The sequence below is a fragment of the Dunckerocampus dactyliophorus genome, chromosome 17, assembly GCF_027744805.1.
Source record: "Dunckerocampus dactyliophorus isolate RoL2022-P2 chromosome 17, RoL_Ddac_1.1, whole genome shotgun sequence".
Classification (NCBI taxonomy): domain Eukaryota; kingdom Metazoa; phylum Chordata; class Actinopteri; order Syngnathiformes; family Syngnathidae; genus Dunckerocampus; species Dunckerocampus dactyliophorus.
In genome coordinates, this window is record NC_072835.1 from 1,232,891 (window position 1) to 1,255,000 (window position 22,110).

Here is a 22,110-nt window from a genome sequence, read left to right on the forward strand (position 1 = left end):
ACAACTTGATTTAATTTTATTTGCTTCTCCTAATATTACGACTGATTTTTGGGGGGGATATTTCAACTTAATGCGATACTAAAATTATTTTTCCTGAGTTTATTCTCGGAAAATTGCGACTTTTCTTCTTGTTACGATCCAACTTTTTTCACTTTATATTTACACTTTATTCTTGTAAAATTACAGCTGGGTTTTTTTTCATTTCTGCTGGGGGGTTTTTCCCAAATATTTCTCTTTTCTTGGAATTCTGACTTTAGTCACATAATATTTTGGCTTTATTCTCATAACATTATAACTTTTTCCCCAATCAAATGTTTCAAAAATGACAACTTTATTTGCTGTTTGTCATAATTTTATGACTTTTAAAAAAAGTCTTAATACTGCAACTGTTCGCTACTAAAATGAACACTTTTCCTCATAATATTACGAGTTTATTCTCATAAAATTGAAACTTTTTTTCACATTACAATACTAATACTTTTTTGCTTAATATTTTCACTTTATTTCTGTAAAATTGCAGCTTCTTTTTTTCATTTCTGTTTAAATTATGCAACTATTTCATACATTTTCTTCTCGTAATTATGGATTTATTCCCTTTTGACTTAATTTCCTTAACATTATAACTTATTTTGCTTAATATTTGGAGGGTTTTTTTAAAGAATTACAGCTATTTTTTTTTTATTTATTTCTGTTGTTGGTTTTTTAATTATCCAACCATTTCATCTTTCTTTCTTAACATTTTCTTCTCATGATTATTTGCTTTATTCCTATTATATTTTGAATTTATTCTGCTCACATTATATGTTTTTCCCCAACTGAATATTTATTTTGGTGTTTGTTTCTCATAATATTTCGGTCTAAAAAAAAAAAAAAATATATATATATATATATATATATATATATATATATATAATATATTTCAACTCTATGCTACTAAAATGACATTATTTGTCCTCATGATATTACGAGTTTATTCTCGTAAAATTGCAATTCTTTTTCTCGTTAGAATAGGTCTTTTTTCCCCAAATATTTACACTTTCTGCTGTTGTTGTTGGGTTTTTTTCCAAATATTTCAACTTTCTTCCTTTTAAAATTTTAATCTCAAAATTATGACTTTATTCTCGTAATACTTTGAATTTTTCTCAATCTCATTTTCCTAAAAATACAATTTCATTTGTTGTCTTGTTTCTCATAGTCTGACTTTAAAAAAATAACATTTTTTTTCTTGAATATTTTCACTTTATGCTTCTAAAACGACATAATTTGTCCTCATGGTATTACAAAGTTAATCTTGTAAAATTCTGACATTTTCTTGTTAGATTGCAACTTTTTTCTCTTAATATTTTGACTTAATTTTTGTAAAATTGCTGCAGAATTTTCCATTTTTGGTGTTTTTTTTCTAGTTAAATGATATCTGTAGCCACAGGGCCACTTTTGGGACGCCCCTGTTGTGTTGTGTTGTATTGTATTGTATGAGCAAAATGAGTAAAATGATCATGAAATTTGTCTTTTTTAAAATGAATATTGCAATGTTGCTGTTTGATGCCATCTTACATGCCCCCCCCCCCCCCCCCCCCCAGCCCCCACGACCCCCCACACGTGTCCCATCCCTTCTCCAAAGCTGCTTACAGCCTCTTTTAGCCGGGCCGAGCCAGGACACGGAGCTTTAGCCCTGATAGGGGATTTCTAGCAGCCCAGCCCCTCTCTGGCACTGCCATCCCATAATTAGGCCACCCACATTGACGAACACGAGCGGTGCTCGTTCTGGAACACTTCTCTTAACATTCCTACTGCTGCTGCTGCAAGGATGCAGAAGAACACTTTGATGAATATTTCATGCTTTTTAGAATTTGATGACACAATCTCTGTAAACGCACGCACCACAGATCCTCGGGACATTTTGTGCCGTTGGCTTTTTTACATTTTTTATTTTCTAGCCATTTTGGCTGTGTTGAATGAATATTGATGACAGAGGTTATTCATTTTTAAAACATTTATCTTTAAATGAATCCTAAAATGCATGGCAAGGCTTCACAGAAAGGGACGCATTTGTTCCTGCTGACCAAAAATTGGAAAATTTTTCATGGAATGGCTCACTGACTCACATCTTTTGATTGAGTGTGACTGCTAAATAACCTGCCATGGGGCCAATTTGATAAAGAAGGCGAGAGACACTATTCAATTCATAAAAGAACTCATTGCAAAGTACAAAGATGGCGCTCCCTTCCCTCCTCCTTCTCTTCAGTAAAGACAAAAATGATATTAATGTTGGGGCCGCACATCACAGTCTGGAGATCAGGAAGACCTGGGTTGGATTCTCCCTTGGGCATTTCTGTGTGGAGTTTGTATGTTCTCTCCATGCATGCATGGGTGGCTTTTCTTCGGGTACTCTGGTTTCCTCCCACATTCCAAAAACATGCATGTTAGCTTCATTGGAGACTCTAAATGGTCCATAGGTATGAATGTGAGTGTTTGTCTATATGTGCCCTGCCATTGGCTGGACACCAGTCCAGGGTGTACCCCGCCTGTCGCCCCAAGTCAGCTGGGATAGGCTCCAGCACGCTCCCACGCCCCCAGAAGCGGTATAGAAAATGGGTGGATGGATATTAATGTTCATTTGCAGAGTTCCCTCGCTCCATCGTGGTTCACCTTTCGTGGACTTGCTGTGTTGGCATTGTGGGAAGTTGAGTGTTGTCGTTCTGTGCTTGGTGCCGTCTCCTGTTGTGGTCATGGCTATCGAACTAGCTAACCGTGTGAGCTGTTTGCTAACCGCCAATGCTGTAAACAACAGAAGAAGCAAACTGCGTGATGAAAATACGACGACAGAAGCATTATGTTTTAACAAGGATACAAAAACGCTACAGCCGAACGGCGCCAGGACGAGGCACGGTCAGAGGAGTCAAATTGTCACTGGTGTCCAACCTTGTAGGTTGAGCATTAAAGTTCAAAGGAAATGTGAACTTTAGAGTGTTTAAATAAGAGAGAAATTTGAGAAAATGTTAATGCCTGTCAGAGAAACGTGTATCAAGTTTATGGTGAGGGCTTTTACAGCCTTAAAACTTGTATAGTCATTGTAAAAAAATATATAGTTGGCTACTTCACGGATTTCACTTATTGTGGGCTATTTTGGGAACCTATCCCCGCGATAAACGAGGGAACGCTGAATACATTTCAGGCATCATTTCTAATGTTATTTTTTTCGTATGTACATTATTTCCTATGGGGGGGGGAAAAAGTTTTTGTGTCAACTATTTTTTGTTGAAAAAAAATCATTCAGTCAAACTTTTGGTCACATTTAAAATAAAATTAAAAAATAGGCTCAGAAAACACTTTTCATTCAAGATATGTTGGTAATAACTTTTGTCTTGGTCAAATGTATGAGGATATTTTTAACTGGTGTAAGGCTTAGAATGGAATGAAATAAAAAAATAACCTGAGGTTATAGAAGGTTGCCCATAAACCTTAAAGCACCTTGGAGTCAATGGTTCCACGCACTGGTTACGTAACAGAGGAGGGCACGACGGCTGTGATTGGTCTGTATTGTGACTGACAGCCAAGCGAGCCAATGCGTAAGCGCTCCTGCGCCTCGCCCCCTTCTGGCGGAGCAGCGGACGTTTGTCCCGGGGAGAGAGACTGCTGGAGCTGCTGAGCCGTTATGTGTACGTGTTCGGCACGGCTCGTTAAATCGGATTTAAACTCAACAAGTCAGGAAAGATTTAACGCTCGGTAATCGCTTCTTTTTGCTCGGCGGAGTTCGGAGTGTGAAGGAGGAAAAAAAAAGAAAAAGGACTCCATTGCGGATTGAAGCGGACTAGGTTGAAGGTACGTGGACGCTGCGGTGTACAGGCGTGCCTCTGTAGCTGCATAATGTTGAACGTAAATGCTACTTTTCCCCCCAACTTAATATGTACATTAATATGTTACTTTTAACACACTTGAATGCAGTTTAACAGTCTGTACTTTAATTACCAGCCATAACTTTTTTTGTCGACTTGAACAAATACGTCACATTTTAACATACGACACCCCCCCCCACTCCGACCCGCTACTGGACTGTTAACTTTTGTTTTCTACTACTTTTGAGTAGTGTTTTATTTTATACAACTATTCGTCTAATCTGACTCCTTAACGCAGATGATAATAAAATTAATAATAAGAGCAACCTTGCTCCTGCTATGCTTCCCTGTAAGTGGTAGCTGCCACCGTTAGCTAGCTAGCCGCTAGCGTAATCTTCACCTGACGGGTTTGGCAATAAAGGCGTAAAAGAACATTCCAGAATAAGTCGGAACCCGTCCGGTCTCAACTGAACCATGTCGGCCTTTGGACTGACGTTTATTGGGCGCACCGAGGTGGCCGCTGTGTGTTAGTTACGTAACTTCGACAGCACATCAAGCTGTCAAGGTGAGCGACGTTAGCATGTAGGTGTTAGCCACTGGATGCTAACTGCATGTGCGAGCCGTGCAATGCACGTGTGCCTTTTTATGTAACACAGTTCTACTCAGCTGCCATGGATATGTTTTGTAGTGGTATTACGTGTCAGCTCACACATCCTACACCAGTATGCATGTACTGTATGTAGTAACTTCTTACTGTGCAGCCTGGCATGCATATTCTTCCATTTGTGTAAATAAATCATACTTTTAATGTGTGTGTCCACAGAGCTGCTGCTTAGCTTTTCTGCACCAGCCCTGCAGTACTCTTCCCTGATGGTACTGTGTGGCACAATAGAGAGCCACAAATCATCCAGAAAAGACAAACGTCACGAAAGAATGAAGACCAGTTAGACGATTGCTCGCCATCCCAGATGTGCGCTGAACGCGTTTGCGTTGCACGCTAACCTGACCGTCAAGCAGTTTTTCTAAAAAGAAAAAAAACCCAAATCATAACACCATGAGCGCCGAAGGCTATCAGTACCGCGCTCTCTACGAGTACAAGAAGGAGCGAGAGGAGGACATTGACCTCCACGTGGGGGACATATTGCTGGTGAGCAAAGGGACGCTGGCGGCGCTGGGCTACACCGACGGACTGGAGCAGAGGCCCGAAGAGATCGGATGGTTGCCCGGCTTCAACGAAACCACTCAGGAGAAGGGCGACTTCCCCGGGACGTATGTCGAGTACATCGGGAAAAAGTGGATCTCGCCCCCGACGCCCAAGCCCCGGCCGCTCAGACCTCTGCCCGTGGCTCCTGGGGCGTTCAGGGCCGAGGCTGACTCCGACTCGGAGCAAGGTCAGTGTAACCACATGCCCCCAGACCACACCAATCACCCATTTAGGTTTAGATGCTAATTTAGTCATATAACGAAGTACAGTCGACCCTCGCTATATCACGGTTGGAATATCTCTTCTTTAATATAGTTCGCTTAAAAAAAAAAAAAAAAGAATTAATGAATAAATGATGACTGTTTTGTGGTTGACTATTGCTTATTATTAGTCCAAAAATATTGAAAGACAAGTTAGATGTAGTCTTGAGGTGGACATGCCATGGCTGAGATCAAGGGGAAAAAAGGTTCTCCTCTCAATCTGTGTGGAAGTGGTAAGTTTTGGGCTTCTTTGTCCTTCTTCCCCACTCCATTTGAAACACTTAATTAAGTTTAGAATAAGTAAATTGGAGAGGCTAACTAGCTAGCTCGCTAGCTTGCCATGCTTTGCTGCGGTGATGTCAACAAAGGATAATAGGATTGTAAAAAAGTGACTATAGGGGTGTTGGGGGTGTTTAGAAAATCATAAACTGGTTTTCTATGCTCTAACTACAGAAATATTCAGTTTGTTAATATCGAATCCTTCCATCCATCCATTTTCTATGCCTCTAGGGTTGCGGGGGTATGCTGGAGTCTATCCCAGCTAACTTTGGGCAAGAGGCACTACACCCTGGACCGGTCGCCAGCCAATGGCAGGGCACATATAGACAAACAGCCATTCACAGCACTCACACACATACCTATGGGCAATTCAGAGTCACCAATTAACCTAACATGCATGTTTGGAATGTGGGAGGAAACCCACGCACACAGAGATGCCCAAAGGAGATTTGAAAAGGCCAACATGCTAACCCACATGTGTCAAACTCGTGCCCTGGAGGGCTGAGACGCTGCCGGTTTTCTCCAACCAGTTTCTTCAGCAGGTGATTTAATTGATGAGCTCCTTCCCTCAAACTGAAGGTGTTGATCATTAAAATCACCTGCTTTAGTGACTGGCTGGAAAGAAAACCTGCAGTGTCTCGGCGCTCCATGGCACCAGTTTGACACCCCTGTGCTAATCACTCGGCCACCTGTGGCATATTGAATCCTACTGTGTGGAAATTCACATATCGTGGTGGAGTCTGGAACCAATTAACCGCCATAAACGAGGGATGACGGTATCTATTTTAGGGCTGCAGCTAACAATTATTTTCTATGTCGATTTTAATCTGAAGCTTGTTGTTTGGATTAATCGAGTAAAGGGTCAGGCCCCAGACGGACCAAATCAGTATGAACCAAACGGAAACAGATAGTGGTTTGGTCCGCAGAGGCTGAAATCACAGGATAATTACATTTTGAATTGGGGGTGTCGCAAGATCTCATGAGATTAAAACATGACAAGGTTTCTCGTTCAGACAAAAAAGTTCCCTGGACATTAGGCCTGGGGTGAAAATTAGTACGGTAATTAACATTTTTTTTATTTCATTGTGGAGTTTAATTTCCCCTTTTTTGACGTTTGTTTGAGTCACCGTAACGCCAAAAGTACGGTCCGCTCCGTTTGTCATCCTCCGTCCGAACAGGAAGTAGGGTCGCTTGCTTAAGAAATGGATGGAAGTGACTTGTGGGGAAAAAAGCCGTTCTTGCCCTGTGAATGCTTCTTTGGCAGGACACATCCCTAAAAGTTGGTATCACCTGTAAAACGTACAGCGCTAATTCCAAAATAGATGCATTTCCCATGTGTCTATGATTTGTGAAGCTAGCTAGCAGTATTTGTATGCATTGCCATAGTTGTGAGCTGGATGGAGGCATAAAGGGACTGTAGCGGACTGTGAATGCTTGTTCCTGTTGCGTGCTGCGGGCCTGGGCCGGGTTTGCAGCGAGCTTCCTGCAGCTGCAGCAGTTTTGTGGGGTGATTGTGAAATTCTTGTGCTGCGGTTTGCACACCACGAGGCAGGCAGGAGCGCCGAGAAGGGGCGGCGGGCAGAGTGGCAGCGCCCAGCCTGCAGCGAGTGCAAATGTAGCACCGGGAGAAGAAAAGTCTCAGTGTCCTCAGGGGGCGAGTAATGGGCGGGGTGGAGGCCAGAGGGAGGGGTCTGGGGGCGGTGGAGGAGAGAGCTAAAAGGCTAATGTGTGTGCAGAGGATGAGGATTCAAGTGGAGCTCTGGATGAGGGGCTAATTTTGGGAGGGCCCTTCATGCTGCAGGGGGCTTTTACAAGGGGGCCTCCACTCATGGGGCCCTTGTTTCTTTTCTTTTTTTGGCTCCCAGAGGGTTTGTGATTTATTGCCTAGCACCAGGGATCTGCTTCTCAGCTAAACCCCCCCCCCCTCAGCTGACCTCCACCCCTCCCCCCACTACCCCTGCTCCCTTCTCACTTTCACGCATGTTTGGATAGCTCCTACAGTCAGGCCGGGGCAGGGGGAGGCTGGGAAAGAGGGCCACGGGGGCTTACATGAGCGCAGCAGATGTGAAGAGGCTGGGCTGGGCTGGGCTGGGCTGGGCTGGCTGAAATTATTCCACCTCATTCCTTAGCTTCCAAAACATGAAAGTGTTGCTCCTCCCCCCGCCCCCCCCCTTTGGGAGACAATGAGCCAGCAGGAGGAATCGCTCACCTCTTCTTCGTGTCTTTTCCATTTCATACCCAAACCATCCCTTACTTCAACACCGCGTTGTACAATGTCATGTTTGTTTGTGGGGGTGTCAAGGGACACGAGACGTACATGAGATGACATTTTAACATTACTTTTAAGAAAAGCACAATGTGACAATATATTGCAATCTACGAATTGACTTTCTACTATGTTGCATTCTTCTGCACTCTGTGTGTATTCTCGCGGCCCCGCCTCCACCCACTGAGACAAAGAGACTGTATGACTGACAACATTTGACAGAAAGAAGGTGGGGGCCTGTGACTTAGAGAATAGCAGTGTATGTAAACCCTGCCCCAGCACCTCCACCTCTGCTAGTTTCACACCGTGCCTGCCCCCTTGGCAGCGCTACACAATCATGCCATGCACAGTGCACGAGATGTGCCATCTCAACAAGCCCCATGCATGCTGGGTGTTGGCAAGAAAAAAAGCAACCGTCTCCTGTCTTTGTGTCATTGGTGCACAATCAGAGTGTCATGCTGTTGGCGTTATCAAGAAGTGTCAGTGCTACACCATGTGTGTCGTCGCCTCTTATCTGCCAGCCAGCCTGCAAAGATAAAATTGTTGCTACGGGTTCAACGCGACATGTTGCGGCTTGTCGAGGGCAAATGTTTGATGCCATTGCTGCAGCCTAATTTTTTTTGCTAGCAGAAAAGTGGCCCCCAACTTAACATTTTAGGAGAAAATGTGGCAGCACACACTGAAGTCGACTTGCAAAGTCACACCTCATTTTCACCGTATTACTGATAAATACAATGAACTGCTATACCACCATCTTTCCTTCCTCTTCTTTGGTGATGGTCTCCTTTCTTCCTCTTTAGGACTAACTGTGGGCTAGCAAACTAGATCATTTGCGCGTTACTGTCGTCAATTGACTCCACATTTTACACACTATTTTTCATTCTCACACTAATATGGGACAAAGTGCGTCCCTTGTCAACTCAATACAGGACACGCACTTGTATCTGGTCGCACCTGTACGAGTATATGACAAATGTACTTGCAATGTTTCATATTTTAGTCGCCGTCTAGAGCCCAGGCTGCAGTGACCCAACTTGTCTGTGTGTGTTTTGTAGCCAGTGAGGTTCTACATGTTTGGAATTAAGAACACAGCAGCCTCCAGATTGAAATCATGTGACATCTGCTGCCTGGTACCCTCTGTTCCTCGCCCACACGTTTTTGGTTTGAACCCTTTTCATTTGCCAGGAAAGGAATTTAGTAATCCAGCAGATTACTAAATCCACTGGATTCGACGTTTGTGTGCCACGCCGCTTTGTGTGATGCCATGATCCGCCGCCGGCCCTCAAAGGCCGGCGGAATGCGATTCTTTGGCGGCAGACGGCACGCTAGACTGATTGTGTAGGCAGCATTGTGCTAAGTGCTGATTGCTGTCGCTTGCGGCTAAACAATAAACGTGTGCTACGTCACCTGATTTCTCATTTTGTCTGATGCACTCATCCTGGTGTCAGATATTACCTCTGCCAAGGAGGCGTTGTCATTGTCCTTGTTTGCTTGTTAGTAGAAATGGGCGGGTGAAGCCTCATGAAGCTTTGAGGCTGTCCTTCAGATTGTGCCAGAACAGACTGGGAGCTTTGGTGCTTCAGTGAACAACATTCGGGACATCTGGTGGAAGAGTGAAGTCAAAGCATCCTATGTTGCTAAACACTGGTCACCATTACTAACGCACAATAAACTTCACCATTGTTTGTTATTCTGTACACAAGTTAGCACCCAAACAACCTGACACACCAGATAGCCACCAATCCGTTTCGAGCCGTCAATACGCAATGTGATGTATGACGCTTCCGACGTAATCAGTTATGTAATATTTTTAGAACAATATGAGCTCCGAAGCACTATTTTAAAGCAGTGTGATTCAGGACATCTGATGCAAGCTTTGAGGTTTCGGGTTCATTTTAGCATCGCTAAATGTTAGTACATTAAAGGAAAAGTGCATTTTTTTGGGACTGTTCGCATAAGTGTACTTTTTGGGACAGGAGGACCCAAATGTTAGCAACACTAGCATAGCTATGTGATGCTACAGCGCTAACATTACACTCACATAACAGCAACACATCTGCAGCTGCTTAATTTAAGATGCGTAGCGAGGCCTCCTTTTTATACAAAGTTTGTCATCTGTCATCTAGCTCGGGACATTTTGGGGGTTTTACCACAGAGCAAACGTTTGTTTTGTTTTCCTGCGTGGTCTCCAGGAGGTCCTTGGGAAAAAAAAAATTCTCAAAACATTGCGCAAGATCTTTTCCAAGACCGAGTTACTGATTCATTTTCTAACTTTTGACTCCCGGCTGGAGTGCAACCCGATTCTGACTTTCCTGGAAAAACAAACACGCTTAGACAAACATTGCTCAAATTGTCCTGGTTGACATTTGCGAGTGGGGTCAAAGGGCAGCGGACGGGAGCCTGCTTCTTTTGACATATCCCAGGAAAAGTGTACAGTGTGAACAATAACGCTAAAATAGATTGGCGTGTATCTTGTTGCCCGATTGAGACTGGACGAGCAAAGCTTCTTTAGCGGACGGCCAAGCGTCTATGAGCAGGATTAGGCAGGCCGCAGACAGACTAACCGAGGCCTTCCTGGAGGGGTGGGAGGGAGACAATGGTGACCAGCCCTCCGGGGTGGAGGGGGGTCTTACATAACCGCTCCATCATTGTCTGCCAGGTAGCTCACTCACAAGAACCTGGCACGCCATCTTGTTACTTGTGCACAGCTGGTAACGCTCAAACCACGGCAACTCCCTAAAAGCTCCACATACTGTAGCCGCCTCCAGCAACAACCTCTGATGGCTTCTGCTAGTACACTTCCTGCTCAGGCGTAAGTCAAGTGAAGGCTGTTTGTTTGTTTGAGGCAACAGCACTTAAGAGAGCACATGACATGCAGTTTGCAAGCACCCGGGGGGGGGGGGGGGGGGGGGGGCTGATGGTCGGCACTCCCATGTTTATTTGTGCCCACTTTCCAGCAAATACCACTGCCAGATATTGGTAGCTCTCAAAAAAGGCTAAAGGGATTTTAAATGACCTGAGCAGACCCTCATCATGAGAAACCATCAGGTTTGCGCAATCACACACACACTGGTGCTATACAGCAACAGCCTCCCGATTGGCTGATGCACTTGCAATGCTCGATTCGGCCAGCGGGGTGTGCTGTTTCCTCTCCTTGGCCTTGCAATTCCTTCACCTAGCAAAATATGCGCAGCTTTCTCTTGTCTTCTGGATGCTGCTGTTCCTCATCACGTCTCCTACGTGAGCTTTGGGTTGATCATCTGTTGTCACCGTCCCGCCTCACCTTGTCTCCCCCAGATAAGAAGAAACATTAGAACCTGAAAATGGAGGTTACTTGAGCGGTTCCTCTATATTTATCCAAAGCGCGCTCTATCTTTAGCGTTTCCGTGGCGCCCCAGCCCAGTCTTACCCGCAGTCTGCAGTTCGCCAGGTTCAAACATGCCATTTGGCCCTCGGGGAGATTTCTACCCCCATTCTCCCACGCTCCCCCATGCGCCGACAGTGGCAGTTGTGCGCGGACGTCCTGGGCCTGCGGTCAGGCGGGCGGCCACTCATGTGACAGGCTGTCAGACACGCAGGCCTGCACGGACGTGTCCTCTTTATCCGGTTGCCACGGAGACGGCTTCCATTAATGGCTCCTCATGCTTTTCCCGCTTGTGTTGGCCTGCTTTTCCAAATAAACCGCAGACGTGTCAGGTTATAACCATGCGGTTCTTCTTCCTTACATTCCAACGCTGCAGGTCGAAGCTAACGACAGCTGTGGAGTCGCTTCATTGCAGTTCCATCTACATCCACTAGGTGTCTGAGTGCTAATGCACCTAACAAAGCTAACAACAACAAAGCGACATAGTTTTCTTGCTTGCCATGCTGATACATACTCAATTTCAGAATAAAAAAATTTTTTATATCATGATGCGTTTTGATCATGATGTGTTTTTGCTTTTTTTTAACTTACAACTAAGTGGCATTGTTTTAGCACAGGGGTGTCAAACTCGTGCCATGGAGAGCCGAGACGCTGCAGGTTTTCTTACCAGCCAGTAGCAGGAGATTTGAATCATCAGCACCTTCAATTTGAGGGAAGGAGCTCATCAATTAAATCACCTGCTGGAGAAACTGGTTGGAGATCAAACCTGCAGTGTCTCGGCCCTCCATGGCACGAGTTTGACACTCCGTTTTAGCGCATGTCAGGTTAGAAACTAGCTTAATATGACCACTTTATAAAGCCTATATACGTCACTGGGGCTTCAACGAACAATTATTTTCTTGGTCGATTTAAGCTGAAGCTTGTTTTGATAAATCCAATAATCCTACAATCAGTATGAAGCAAAAACAAAAAGTTAGTGGTTTGGTCTGCAACATATCAGAAAAGAGGCAAAAATGTCCATCACCAAAGTCAAGGCTGATGTGTGTTTGACAATAGGTCTGCTTTCATGGATGACTGAGGAAATAGAAAAATATTCACATTTGAGAAGCTGAAATATTTACATTTTTAAATTAAAAACAATTAATTGAATACCAAAATAGTTAATTGGATAATTGATTAATTGTTGCAGCTAAGCCTGTCACAATAACCTGTTTTACTGGACGACATTTGTCCTACAAATTATTGTTGATAAACATTGTCAATTTTTCATGAACGTAATGATAATATATGGCATAAAAAAGCAAGTATACTGCATCAAAAGCAATAAACCTGAATTTCTCAAGAGTATTTAACATTGCAATTGGAATGTCAAGAGCTTTTAAATAAAATAAATGAAACACGCGCAGAAGCATGATGTAGAACCATAGTTCCTCAGAATGTTTTGATTAGAAAAAAATAGATCAGTAGAAAAGCAAGGTAACGCTTATCGTGGATTCTGATTGTGAATCTGTATCACTTTCATTATTGTTTGAATATTGACAAAAACGGAGAAATATCCCGGGAATACTCTGAAGTTGATATTGTGTGTCAGTGCAGACATCAGCTCATTTGCATATACACTTCCTTGATTAACTTTTAGCAACATTTTGTGTGGAGTACGCTGTTTACCTCTTAATGAGGTGTAATGTTTTGTGGGAGTTTGGTCAAAGTACATATTTTGGATGCAGCAAAATGCCTTGGTGCAGAATGAGGTGTTATGCCCGGGGGAATCACGGCAGCTGAAACACAAGTTCCACCGTTTGGTATTATTTATTACGTTGTCTTTGTCACAAACATTTTCATGTCACAAAATGACAATGCACAAAATGGGCTGAAATTGACATCAGATGGTGTTTTATACCAAACGGGCACCAAGAAAGTATTCCATCCTGTAGCACACCACACAGCTAGCGAGTAGCAGCCCAGCTGGTCCCCACTGGGACAAAGAGACTGAATGACTGACAGGAGGGTTCACTCGCTCTGTTCGTTCTGCTAAAGAACCAGCATGCCCAGGTGTTGAGACAGATGCACCGAGTGAATCCTCTTGTCATCCAGCCTGTTTGATAGAGAGAGAGGAGGAAGCCAAACATACATGTACATGTATTCAGACCAGCAAAATTACCACTTTGTTTTCATTTTTTGTGCGCTTAATTGATATATTGATTATCGTGGCAGGCATAGTTGCAGAATTTTCTGGTGTGACGTATAAAACACTTGCCAGACGGCAACAATTGCTCCCAACAGATGGGTGTTTTGTAGTTTGTCTAGCTCCAACCGCAACCCCTGCGCTTGGTTACCCCCACAGAAGGGTGCCGAAAACTATGTATGGCACAGCCTTTGCCCGTGGAAACTTTGCTGTCCAAAACAGACGAAGGACAAACAAACTCAAGTGTGGGTCTCTTAGGTTGACTAGGTGAGGACAGTATTCCTGGAGATTCCAGTGTCCATCAATCATGTTGCTGAACTCATCGCCGGTAGGTTCCCAGTGCAGCTTGCACCATGCTATAATATTTCAGCGGTGCCAAAGCCTGATCCCGCCGTCTGCAGTACCAAGAAACAACCCAATCTCCAGTCTGTCCCGTCACACCCTCTGTTGAGCTGTCCCAAAATAATAGCACACACGGTCGCTTTGTCTTGTTGGAATTATTTTCAAGTGTCTTATGGACTTGTTGGGAATGGTGTCTCCACAACGTTAATGATTGACACAACAGTGTATGGTCACCATGTTAGATGCACGATATCTTTTTGTTTTTTGTTTGTTTTCAAACCGATATGATACTTTGTGCTTCTCAAGACCGATATGGAAGCGATAACCGATTTTTTTAATATCCATCCATCTTTTATGCCGCTTATCCTCACTAGCATGCTGGAGCCTATCCCAGCTGACTTCAGGCGAGAGGTGGGGCACACCCTGGACTGGTGGCCAGCCAATGGCAGGGCACATATGGACAACCAACCATTTCCATTCACAGAGATTCCAACCTAGATCTTTCACATCTCCTGACTGTGGGCCAATGTGCTAACCACCCAGCCGTAGTGTGTGCACACCTGGAAGTAAGAAGGACTTAACTCTGCGGCGTTCACATTAAATATTTTTAACAATTATCCATTGTGTTTTTCCCTGAGGGCAACCCGAAATATATTTGCAAAGGGCAAGCGCTTTTTACGTCATCAAGACACGTTGCTTGTATAGCAGTTTTCCACCTCCAAGGCAATCAAAGTGCTTTAACATTGTTGGCACATTTACCTACTGATGACGCAGCATCCAGAGCAACTGGGGTGTCTTGCCCAAGGATACTTCGATGTGGAGAACGGAGGATCAAACCTGCAACCTTCAGGTTTGGGGACGACCACCATCCCAGAGAGAACCAGAGTATAGAGAGGGAGGAGCCACCTGCTGTGGCCCAGCAAGGTGCACTGTGCACTGTGTCTCTGGCAAACCTTTTACGCTTTTCAAAGGCCGCAGTGCTGGCGTTTCAGGTGGCTGATGAGACTTTTTGTGTACTCCATGGGGTTTTTACGAAAGGCTGTTAACATCACAGGCAGGAGAAAAAAGGAGTGCTTGATTTGCTCCACTGCACAGTACGGGTAATCTCGCCTCACTGGAGTGTTTTTTTTTTTTTTTAAACGATCAGTTATCACAGGTATTTTTAATGTTGTTGGATTTATCTGTATGATGTCATAATTCCCTCGTATCGGCCTGATAATTATCGTGCGCCCCTATCTGAAATATTATTTCCAGTAAGACGAGCTGAGATATTGCAGCCATTTTTATGGACTGGACCAGGGCAGGGTGGGGGTTCGAGGAGAAGTTCAAATATAACCTGAGCTTGTGAATTAGTTTCTGAGAAAAAGGCGGTGTGCGGAACGGCATCCGTGTTGGATATCTAGGCGCGGGGGGTGGCTGCATGGCTCGTCCAAGGCTCTATTTAGAGGAACTTTGGTGTTCCGTCTCAAAGTTCACTGCTTCTGAGAAAAATCCCCCCCCCTCCCCCCCCATCTCCCACCCCACCCGGCTGCTGTAATGTCTTCCAGATGAGCAGTTGTCCTACATGCACGCTGAGTGTTCTGTGGTTTTGCTAATTCACTTCCTTCACACGCAACATGGCAGCCTGCCTCGGCGGCGGCCTGAGAGGATGTGGACTTGGATGAAGTGCTTCATTATTTGCCCGATTGAAACACGCTTGTTAATGCTCAGAAAGGCATGTCTTTTAATTCGCAAATGAAGGAAAAAAAAAAAAAGCAAAGCAAGCGGGAGCATGGATTTTTCAAGGTAGCAAAATATGATTTGAAGAAACAGGCTTCCATTCATGCCGTTTGTCCGCCTTTTGAAACCTTAGACAGTCGTTCCTTTCAGTCCTGTGCTTTTTTTCCAAATAAGTTGAGCCCTCACCGCTTTCATGTCCACACCTGGTGCTAAAGTTCTAAAGGGGGAAAAACACCGTGGACCTGGCTTACCTCATATCACAGTATATTTGCTCTGGACCTTGCCTCACTGCCTCACGCTTTTGTAAATAGTCACTTTTTTTTTGTAACCGCTTTGGACAACGTGGTAGCTGCTCCTTCTTTTTCAACGTCTTCTTAGCTTGTAAGTCATGTGCAGCGCTTCCTGCCTGCCTGCCTACCGCACACTACACACACACACACTCTTTAGACCTGAAGAGATTCTTTCAAAAAACCTGTCTATGACTCGTTCAGAGGGCGTACAACCCACCGGCACCAACGCCGCCTTCTCCTCCGATTTCAGATCAACATTTGCAATAAAAAGTAACACACTGATTAGTTGCAGCTGCAATAACACATCTTCTCTTTAGTTACCATCCTTGGCTCTTGACGGAAAGCCATCAAGCTAAATAGTCACGTCACCTGTGCAAGCATGATGAAGAGCTGTAAAAGCAAGGGTGTCCAAACTGTGGCTAATGGGCCATTTGCAGCACCTGTCTTGTTTATTTTCCCATGGTAGAAACCCAAAAGCATGTGGAAAAATATAATGTAATGTAACATGACCTCTTCTGGAAAGAAGTGTTTGTTTATTGTTTTTGTAAAATCTACTTCCATCTGTCCTTCCATGTTGCCATTGAGGTCTGCACCCACTACCTCTCTTTCATCTCTGGGAATACAGTCGTCCCTCGTTAACTGGGTCCAGACCCGTGAAGTAGTATTCAATATTAATAAATTGAATATTTTGGTAGTTAGAGCATAGAAAACTTGTTTGACCTTCTAAACATGGGTTTTATCATTATTAGACATGAAATAACACCCGTATAGTCACTTTTACACTCTTGTTTACATTACATTGCGCAGGTTACAGGATCACTGCAGGGACATAACAGACAGCTAGTGAGCTAACTAGTTAGCCTCTCCAATTTACTTATTGTAAACTTACAGTGTTTCAAACAGAGTGGGCAAGAAGGACAAAGAAGCCAAACACCTACCACTTCCACACAAAATGGGAGGAGAACCTTTTTTACCCCCCACTCGATCGCAGCCATGGCGTGCCTGTCCTGACCATGGTGTGCCCATCTCAGTGATTGGGGACCCCTGTTCTAAGACAGCCTGAAGCATGCAGTTGCCATCCATTGAATGTCCTGAGAACACAGTGACCTGGATGAATGACAATATTCACAGGCATGTTCATTGTGATTAATTCATCGTGATTCATTTCATGTGTCACGAGCAACAAATGCGTCCATTTTTGGGTAGCGTTGCCATCTTAGGTTCATTTAAAGAACAGAGATGGTGTCTGTGTAGGCTCTCAGTCGTACAGGAGTTGTCCATCGAGGAAAAGGCTTCTTGAGACGTCATCTGTACTTCTGTGTAGAAGGTGTCGGACGTTTCGCTCCTCATCCGAAGAGCTTCGTCAGCAAACTAATAAGTGCTGGTAGCTTAGGCCTTAAATACAGTAAGAGTGGGTGGAATTGGTGTGCCAACACCCTCCTCCTATTGGTTCGTTACACTAAGCCTGGGCGGAGCAGTGGTATAATCCTAACCTGTTATACACACCTACGATAAAAGGGAAGTGTCGCTCCCTGAATTGGGTATGAACGACTCTGATACTGGCTTGTTAGCATCTATTGTTCTGGCTCGGCCCTGCCTTCACCTCATTTGCAAGACTAAGAGCTGTGGGTTTTGGTCTCAGTAACCTGCTGAACACAGGGTCCAAATTAAACCTCAAACCACCATTCCGATTCAATGATGGGTTCTGTTGTTTGACAAAAATAGCTTCCTTTACTCCTCTTTCAAACCATCTGTTTTCTTTGGCCAAAATCTTTACCTCGCTGTCCTGAAAAGAGTGATTGGTAGCTTTCAGGTGTAGATGTACTGCTGATTGAGGACCACTAGCATTGTCCCTGCGATGTTGATAAAGCCTTTTTTGGAGCATTTGCTTAGTTTCCCCAATGTAGTGCTCTTTGCATTCCTCATCTTTACAGTGGATGGAATAGACCACATTGCTCTGTTTCTGGTTTGGAGCCTTGTCTTTAGGATGCACTAATTTTTGTCTCAGGGTATTTACTGGTTTGAAATAGGTAGGAATTTTGTGTTGCCATAAGATCCTCTGGAGTTTTTCAGAGACCCCCGCTACATAAGGGACTACCACTCCTCTCCTTTTTGCTTCTGTGGGCTTTTGGGTTTCTTTCCCTACTCTCTTCTTTTGACATTTGTTAAAAGCCCACCGTGGGTACCCACAGGTTGAGAGCGCTCTCTGGACATGTTGTGTCTCCTTTTTCTTTCCCTCAGCACTAGTTGGTATTTGTTCCGCTCTATGTTGGAGGGTCCTAATAACCCCTAGTTTATGTTGTAGTGGATGGTTTGATTCAAAAAGCAGGTATTGGTCAGTGTGTGTGGCCTTTCTAAAGACCTCTGTAAGTAGCTGTCTGTCCTTTCCTATAATTACCTTGCAGTCTAAGAAGGCTAGTTGGTTTTCTTTAGTGTCCTCGCGAGTAAATTTGATATTGGTGTCCACCGCATTGATGTGATCTGTGAAAGACTGAATTTCTTGTTTTTTGATTATGACAAAGGTGTCATCCACGTATCTAAACCAGTGCCTTGGTTTTGTCCCTGAGAAGGATGTGACAGGTTAGGATTATACCACTGCTCCGCCCAGGCTTAGTGTAACGAACCAATAGGAGGAGGGTGTTGGCACACCAATTCCACCCACTCTTACTGTATTTAAGGCCTAAGCTACCAGCACTTATTAGTTTGCTGACGAAGCTCTTCGGATGAGGAGCGAAACGTCCGACACCTTCTACACAGAAGTACAGATGACGTCTCAAGAAGCCTTTTCCTCAACAGAGATGGTGGTTTTTATTTAATAAAAGACAAATGTCATCATTCAACGCATCCAAAATGGCTTGAAAATGAAAAGTGTCGCTTGGGATGTCTTGTGGGTTAAGTAAGCTGTTTGCATTCCAGACGTGGACCCAGGCAGGGAGGTGCTTTCATCTGCCTGACATTTCAGCATCACAGCCATCCATCAAAGCGCTGCGTTATTAAATTGTTGAGTAAAAGTCACGCTACGCTGCAAGCTCAAACCCCTAATTACATTTCACCATCTTCATCTTTGCAGCTAAATATATACGTACTGTCGCCACAATGCTTTGCAGCTGAAAGAGAGTTTTGCACACGATCAGCATGCAGATATCAGCCTCTATCGCCACATTTTTAACTCCTTCCTTTTCAAAATTGTAATATTTTTTCCAGGCTTCTGGCTGCTTGAATTGACCGAGCAGTTTTCCCTCCCAGAGACGGCCCCACCCCTCCTGGCCTGTCTGCTCCAAGCTATCGAGAAGAAAGGTAAGAGTTTGCGTAGTTGTGTACTTTTTTTTTTTTTTTTTTTTTTTTTTAAACAAGCTGCTGCTTTGAAACTCGTACGAGAGCTGAACGCCGTCTCCGCTTCCAGGTCTGGAGAACCCCACCTTGTACAGAACCTTTACGGCAGGCGGCGGGCTTGAAGTCAGACAGTGCTTTGAGTCAGGTGAGTAGTCGGTGCTGACTACTCGGTACCTTTTTACTTGTAGTATTTTACACTGCATCCATTTAAATATTAACACACAAAAAGATTTTTTTTATTTGTTTGGAAATGGTTACCAACAAAACTGCAACTGTTGGTAGTTTCAGACTTCCTGTTGTTCCTGAATGCATCATTGTTAGAAGCATTACAGCTGGAGTGTCTAAACTTTTGCACGAAGGGACACACTCTGACAAATCCAAAGGATGGGGGTTCTCCTAGCTGACTCTGAAATGCATTTGTTTGCACATCAGATGCTCCCTCGGTGGACCTAGACCAGATGGAACTCACCACCCTGTGTGACGGTCTGCGCCGGTACCTGCAGGACCTCCCCCAGCCCATAGTCCCGCCTGCGCTCTATGCTCAGATGGTGCACACCTCCAAAGGTGAGACCACCGCCGGCCCCAAAAGCAGCAGTGCTGACGTCATGTACCTGAGCTGCCACCGTTTGAACATTCAGTACAAACCGCAGCGAGCGTGTCAGCACGCTTTGATTTCCCAGGCTTGTATAAAGTGTTGAATCTTATCTATAATAAACATTGTCTTGTCTTAGTGCTGTCATGATTCTCTGCAAAGTCTTGTGCAGCGCTGCATTCTCAGGCTGTCACATGGCCAGAAACAGGATACGTGTGGTTAATGGCAACTAAAACAAGCCTGAAAGGTTATCTCCAGCATCTGGCAGCAGCCAATCACCTGCCAGTGTACCTTACACTCTTTGTTGACCACATCGCCGCTGCGGTTTGCAAGCTAACGCGCACATGACACTTTTTGTTCCGTTGTTCTATCGCTGGACTTTTTTTTTTTTTTTTCTTTTGTCTCTTTGCTGCTGCTGCTACATTGATGGAGGCAGGCGGTCTCACGTCCTCTTTGCTCCGTCTCGTCCACAGAGGTGCCGAATTCCGAGGAATGCGCCCAGCTGCTGCGTCGCATCGCCAGCAGCCCCAGCCTGCCCCCCCAGTACTGGCTCACCCTGCAGTGTGTGCTCAGACACCTGGCCCGTGTCTGCCAGAGCAGCTCCAAGAACCTGCTGAACGCTAGAGCCCTGGGAAAGATCTTCAGCCCCGTCTTCTTCAGGCAGCAGAGCACCAGGTGGGCCTCGGGATCATCTCGCACACACACACACACACACATAGATGCAAGGTACAGCTCTTTTTAAAGCCTGAATTAGTATGGCAGCAGAATCTTTTTACAATGCCATCTTTTTCTTCCTCCAGCTGTGAGCCCAGCTTGGATGCTCACGTCAGGATCATTGAGGTTCTGGTGGCCAGCGAATGGACTGAAAGTCAGGCAGCTCCAGGTATGTTCCTTTTTATTCTCATCCATATTGGCTGTGTGTCGTGCTACTGGAAGCTTCTGCATGTGTCAGGACTCCCGCAAGTCCTTCAAAATCATGAAGGCTGTGTCCTATGTGATTGAATACTTTGATATGATTCAAGGAAATTAGTATGTTTTAATTCATTCAATTAGTAAATTTAGCCATTTTTGTGGTGTAATTTTAAATATTAGCAATTTAAATCTGGTATTTTGAGGCCCACATTCTAATCGACCCCGCGCAGTGTGCAACAGTGATCAACATTTTTGCCTCTTTTATTTGATGTGTTGCGTAACAAACCACTAACTGTTAGTGTTTGCGTCATGTTGATTTGGTGCGTCTGGGGCCTAACCCATGAATCGACCAAGAAAATAATGCTTAGTTGAAGTACATAATGTACATGTAAGACTCATTTTGAGTGAAGTTTTATTTGGGGAACGGTAGGGGTGACAAAAGCTCTCTCAAGATTAAAACGTGACAAGATTCCTCATTTACCACAATACATGAAAATGAACACCATCATTTTGCTGGCCTCAATACATTGCCATGTGCATGCATGGCTGGCAGGAAGAGAGTTCACTCTGTGCATTGCTTTCAGCACCTTGGCGCGTTTGTTCCGTAGAATGGCATGAACAGAAATTCATCTATTTTTTTTTTGTTTTCAAAAAGCGATGAACTTCAAAGAATAAAGTCAACTTTTTTTTTTTTAAGTTGTCATCTTTCAAAGAGACATATTTAAAGATTTTAGAAAAAAATGTGTGTAACTTGCAAGAATAAAGTCTGTTTTTATGTTGTTTTGTAAATTTTTTTCATTTTTGTTTTTTTAGAAAAAAGTAATAAACTTAAGACAATAAAGTCTTAAGTTGTAATCTTACAAAGAGTTTTAAGTGTATATATATATATATATATATTTTCATATGAATTCATCTATTTGAGAGAGAAAAAAAGAATATTATTGAGAAAAATGTATAAATTAAATCAGACTTTTTTGAGCGTTTGGCTACCGCATCAATGTTGCACAGTCTTTGGGGGGTTTTTTTATGTACTTGTGAATTTTTTTTGGCAATATTGTGCAGAAAACATAATGATAAGATTAGAGGTGCACGATAACTATCAGACCGATATGAGGGAATTATGATGTGATACCAATAAGTCCGAAAACAGAAAAAATAGCTCAGATAACCGATACTTAACAAAACACTCCAATGAGGTGAGATTACCTGTATTGTGCGGGTGAGCAAATTAAGCACTCCTTTTTTCCTCCTGCCTGTGACACTAACGGCCTGTCCTTGTAAACAAACATTCACTTTAAGAGGAAGAACGTTGTGCCAAATGCTCTGCAATGAGGGTGATAACCCCAAAGAGCACACACAAAACCTTATCAGTCACCTAATTTTCTTGGGAGAATGAACAGAATAAGAATTTCATTGCATAGTATAACTGCCTGTTTTACTATGCATATGACAATAAAACTCTTGAATTTTGAATCTTGAAACAGCGTTTGAAAAGTGCAAAAGATTTGCCAGAGACCTCCGTGGCGTC

The 22,110-nt window shown here is 43.9% G+C and overlaps 1 protein-coding gene across 3 annotated transcripts in view; it reads left to right on the forward strand.

The window, feature by feature from the left end:
* The first annotated feature begins 3,616 nt into the window (after positions 1-3,616).
* The window catches only part of pik3r1 (phosphoinositide-3-kinase, regulatory subunit 1 (alpha)), a 28,470-nt gene continuing 9,976 nt past the window's right edge, over positions 3,617-22,110 (forward strand). Inside the window, exons 1-7 of one of the 3 annotated variants that reach the window (XM_054756829.1) lie at positions 3,617-3,822; positions 4,660-5,227; positions 18,950-19,042; positions 19,149-19,223; positions 19,511-19,642; positions 20,144-20,345; positions 20,471-20,553. In XM_054756829.1, the coding sequence (XP_054612804.1) occupies positions 4,891-5,227; positions 18,950-19,042; positions 19,149-19,223; positions 19,511-19,642; positions 20,144-20,345; positions 20,471-20,553 (922 nt within the window). In that variant the 5' untranslated portion in view covers positions 3,617-3,822; positions 4,660-4,890. Of the gene's footprint in view, positions 3,823-4,659; positions 5,228-18,949; positions 19,043-19,148; positions 19,224-19,510; positions 19,643-20,143; positions 20,346-20,470; positions 20,554-20,586 lie in introns of those variants that run through there. The other 2 variants (XM_054756830.1, XM_054756831.1) reach the window with 2 other exon arrangements.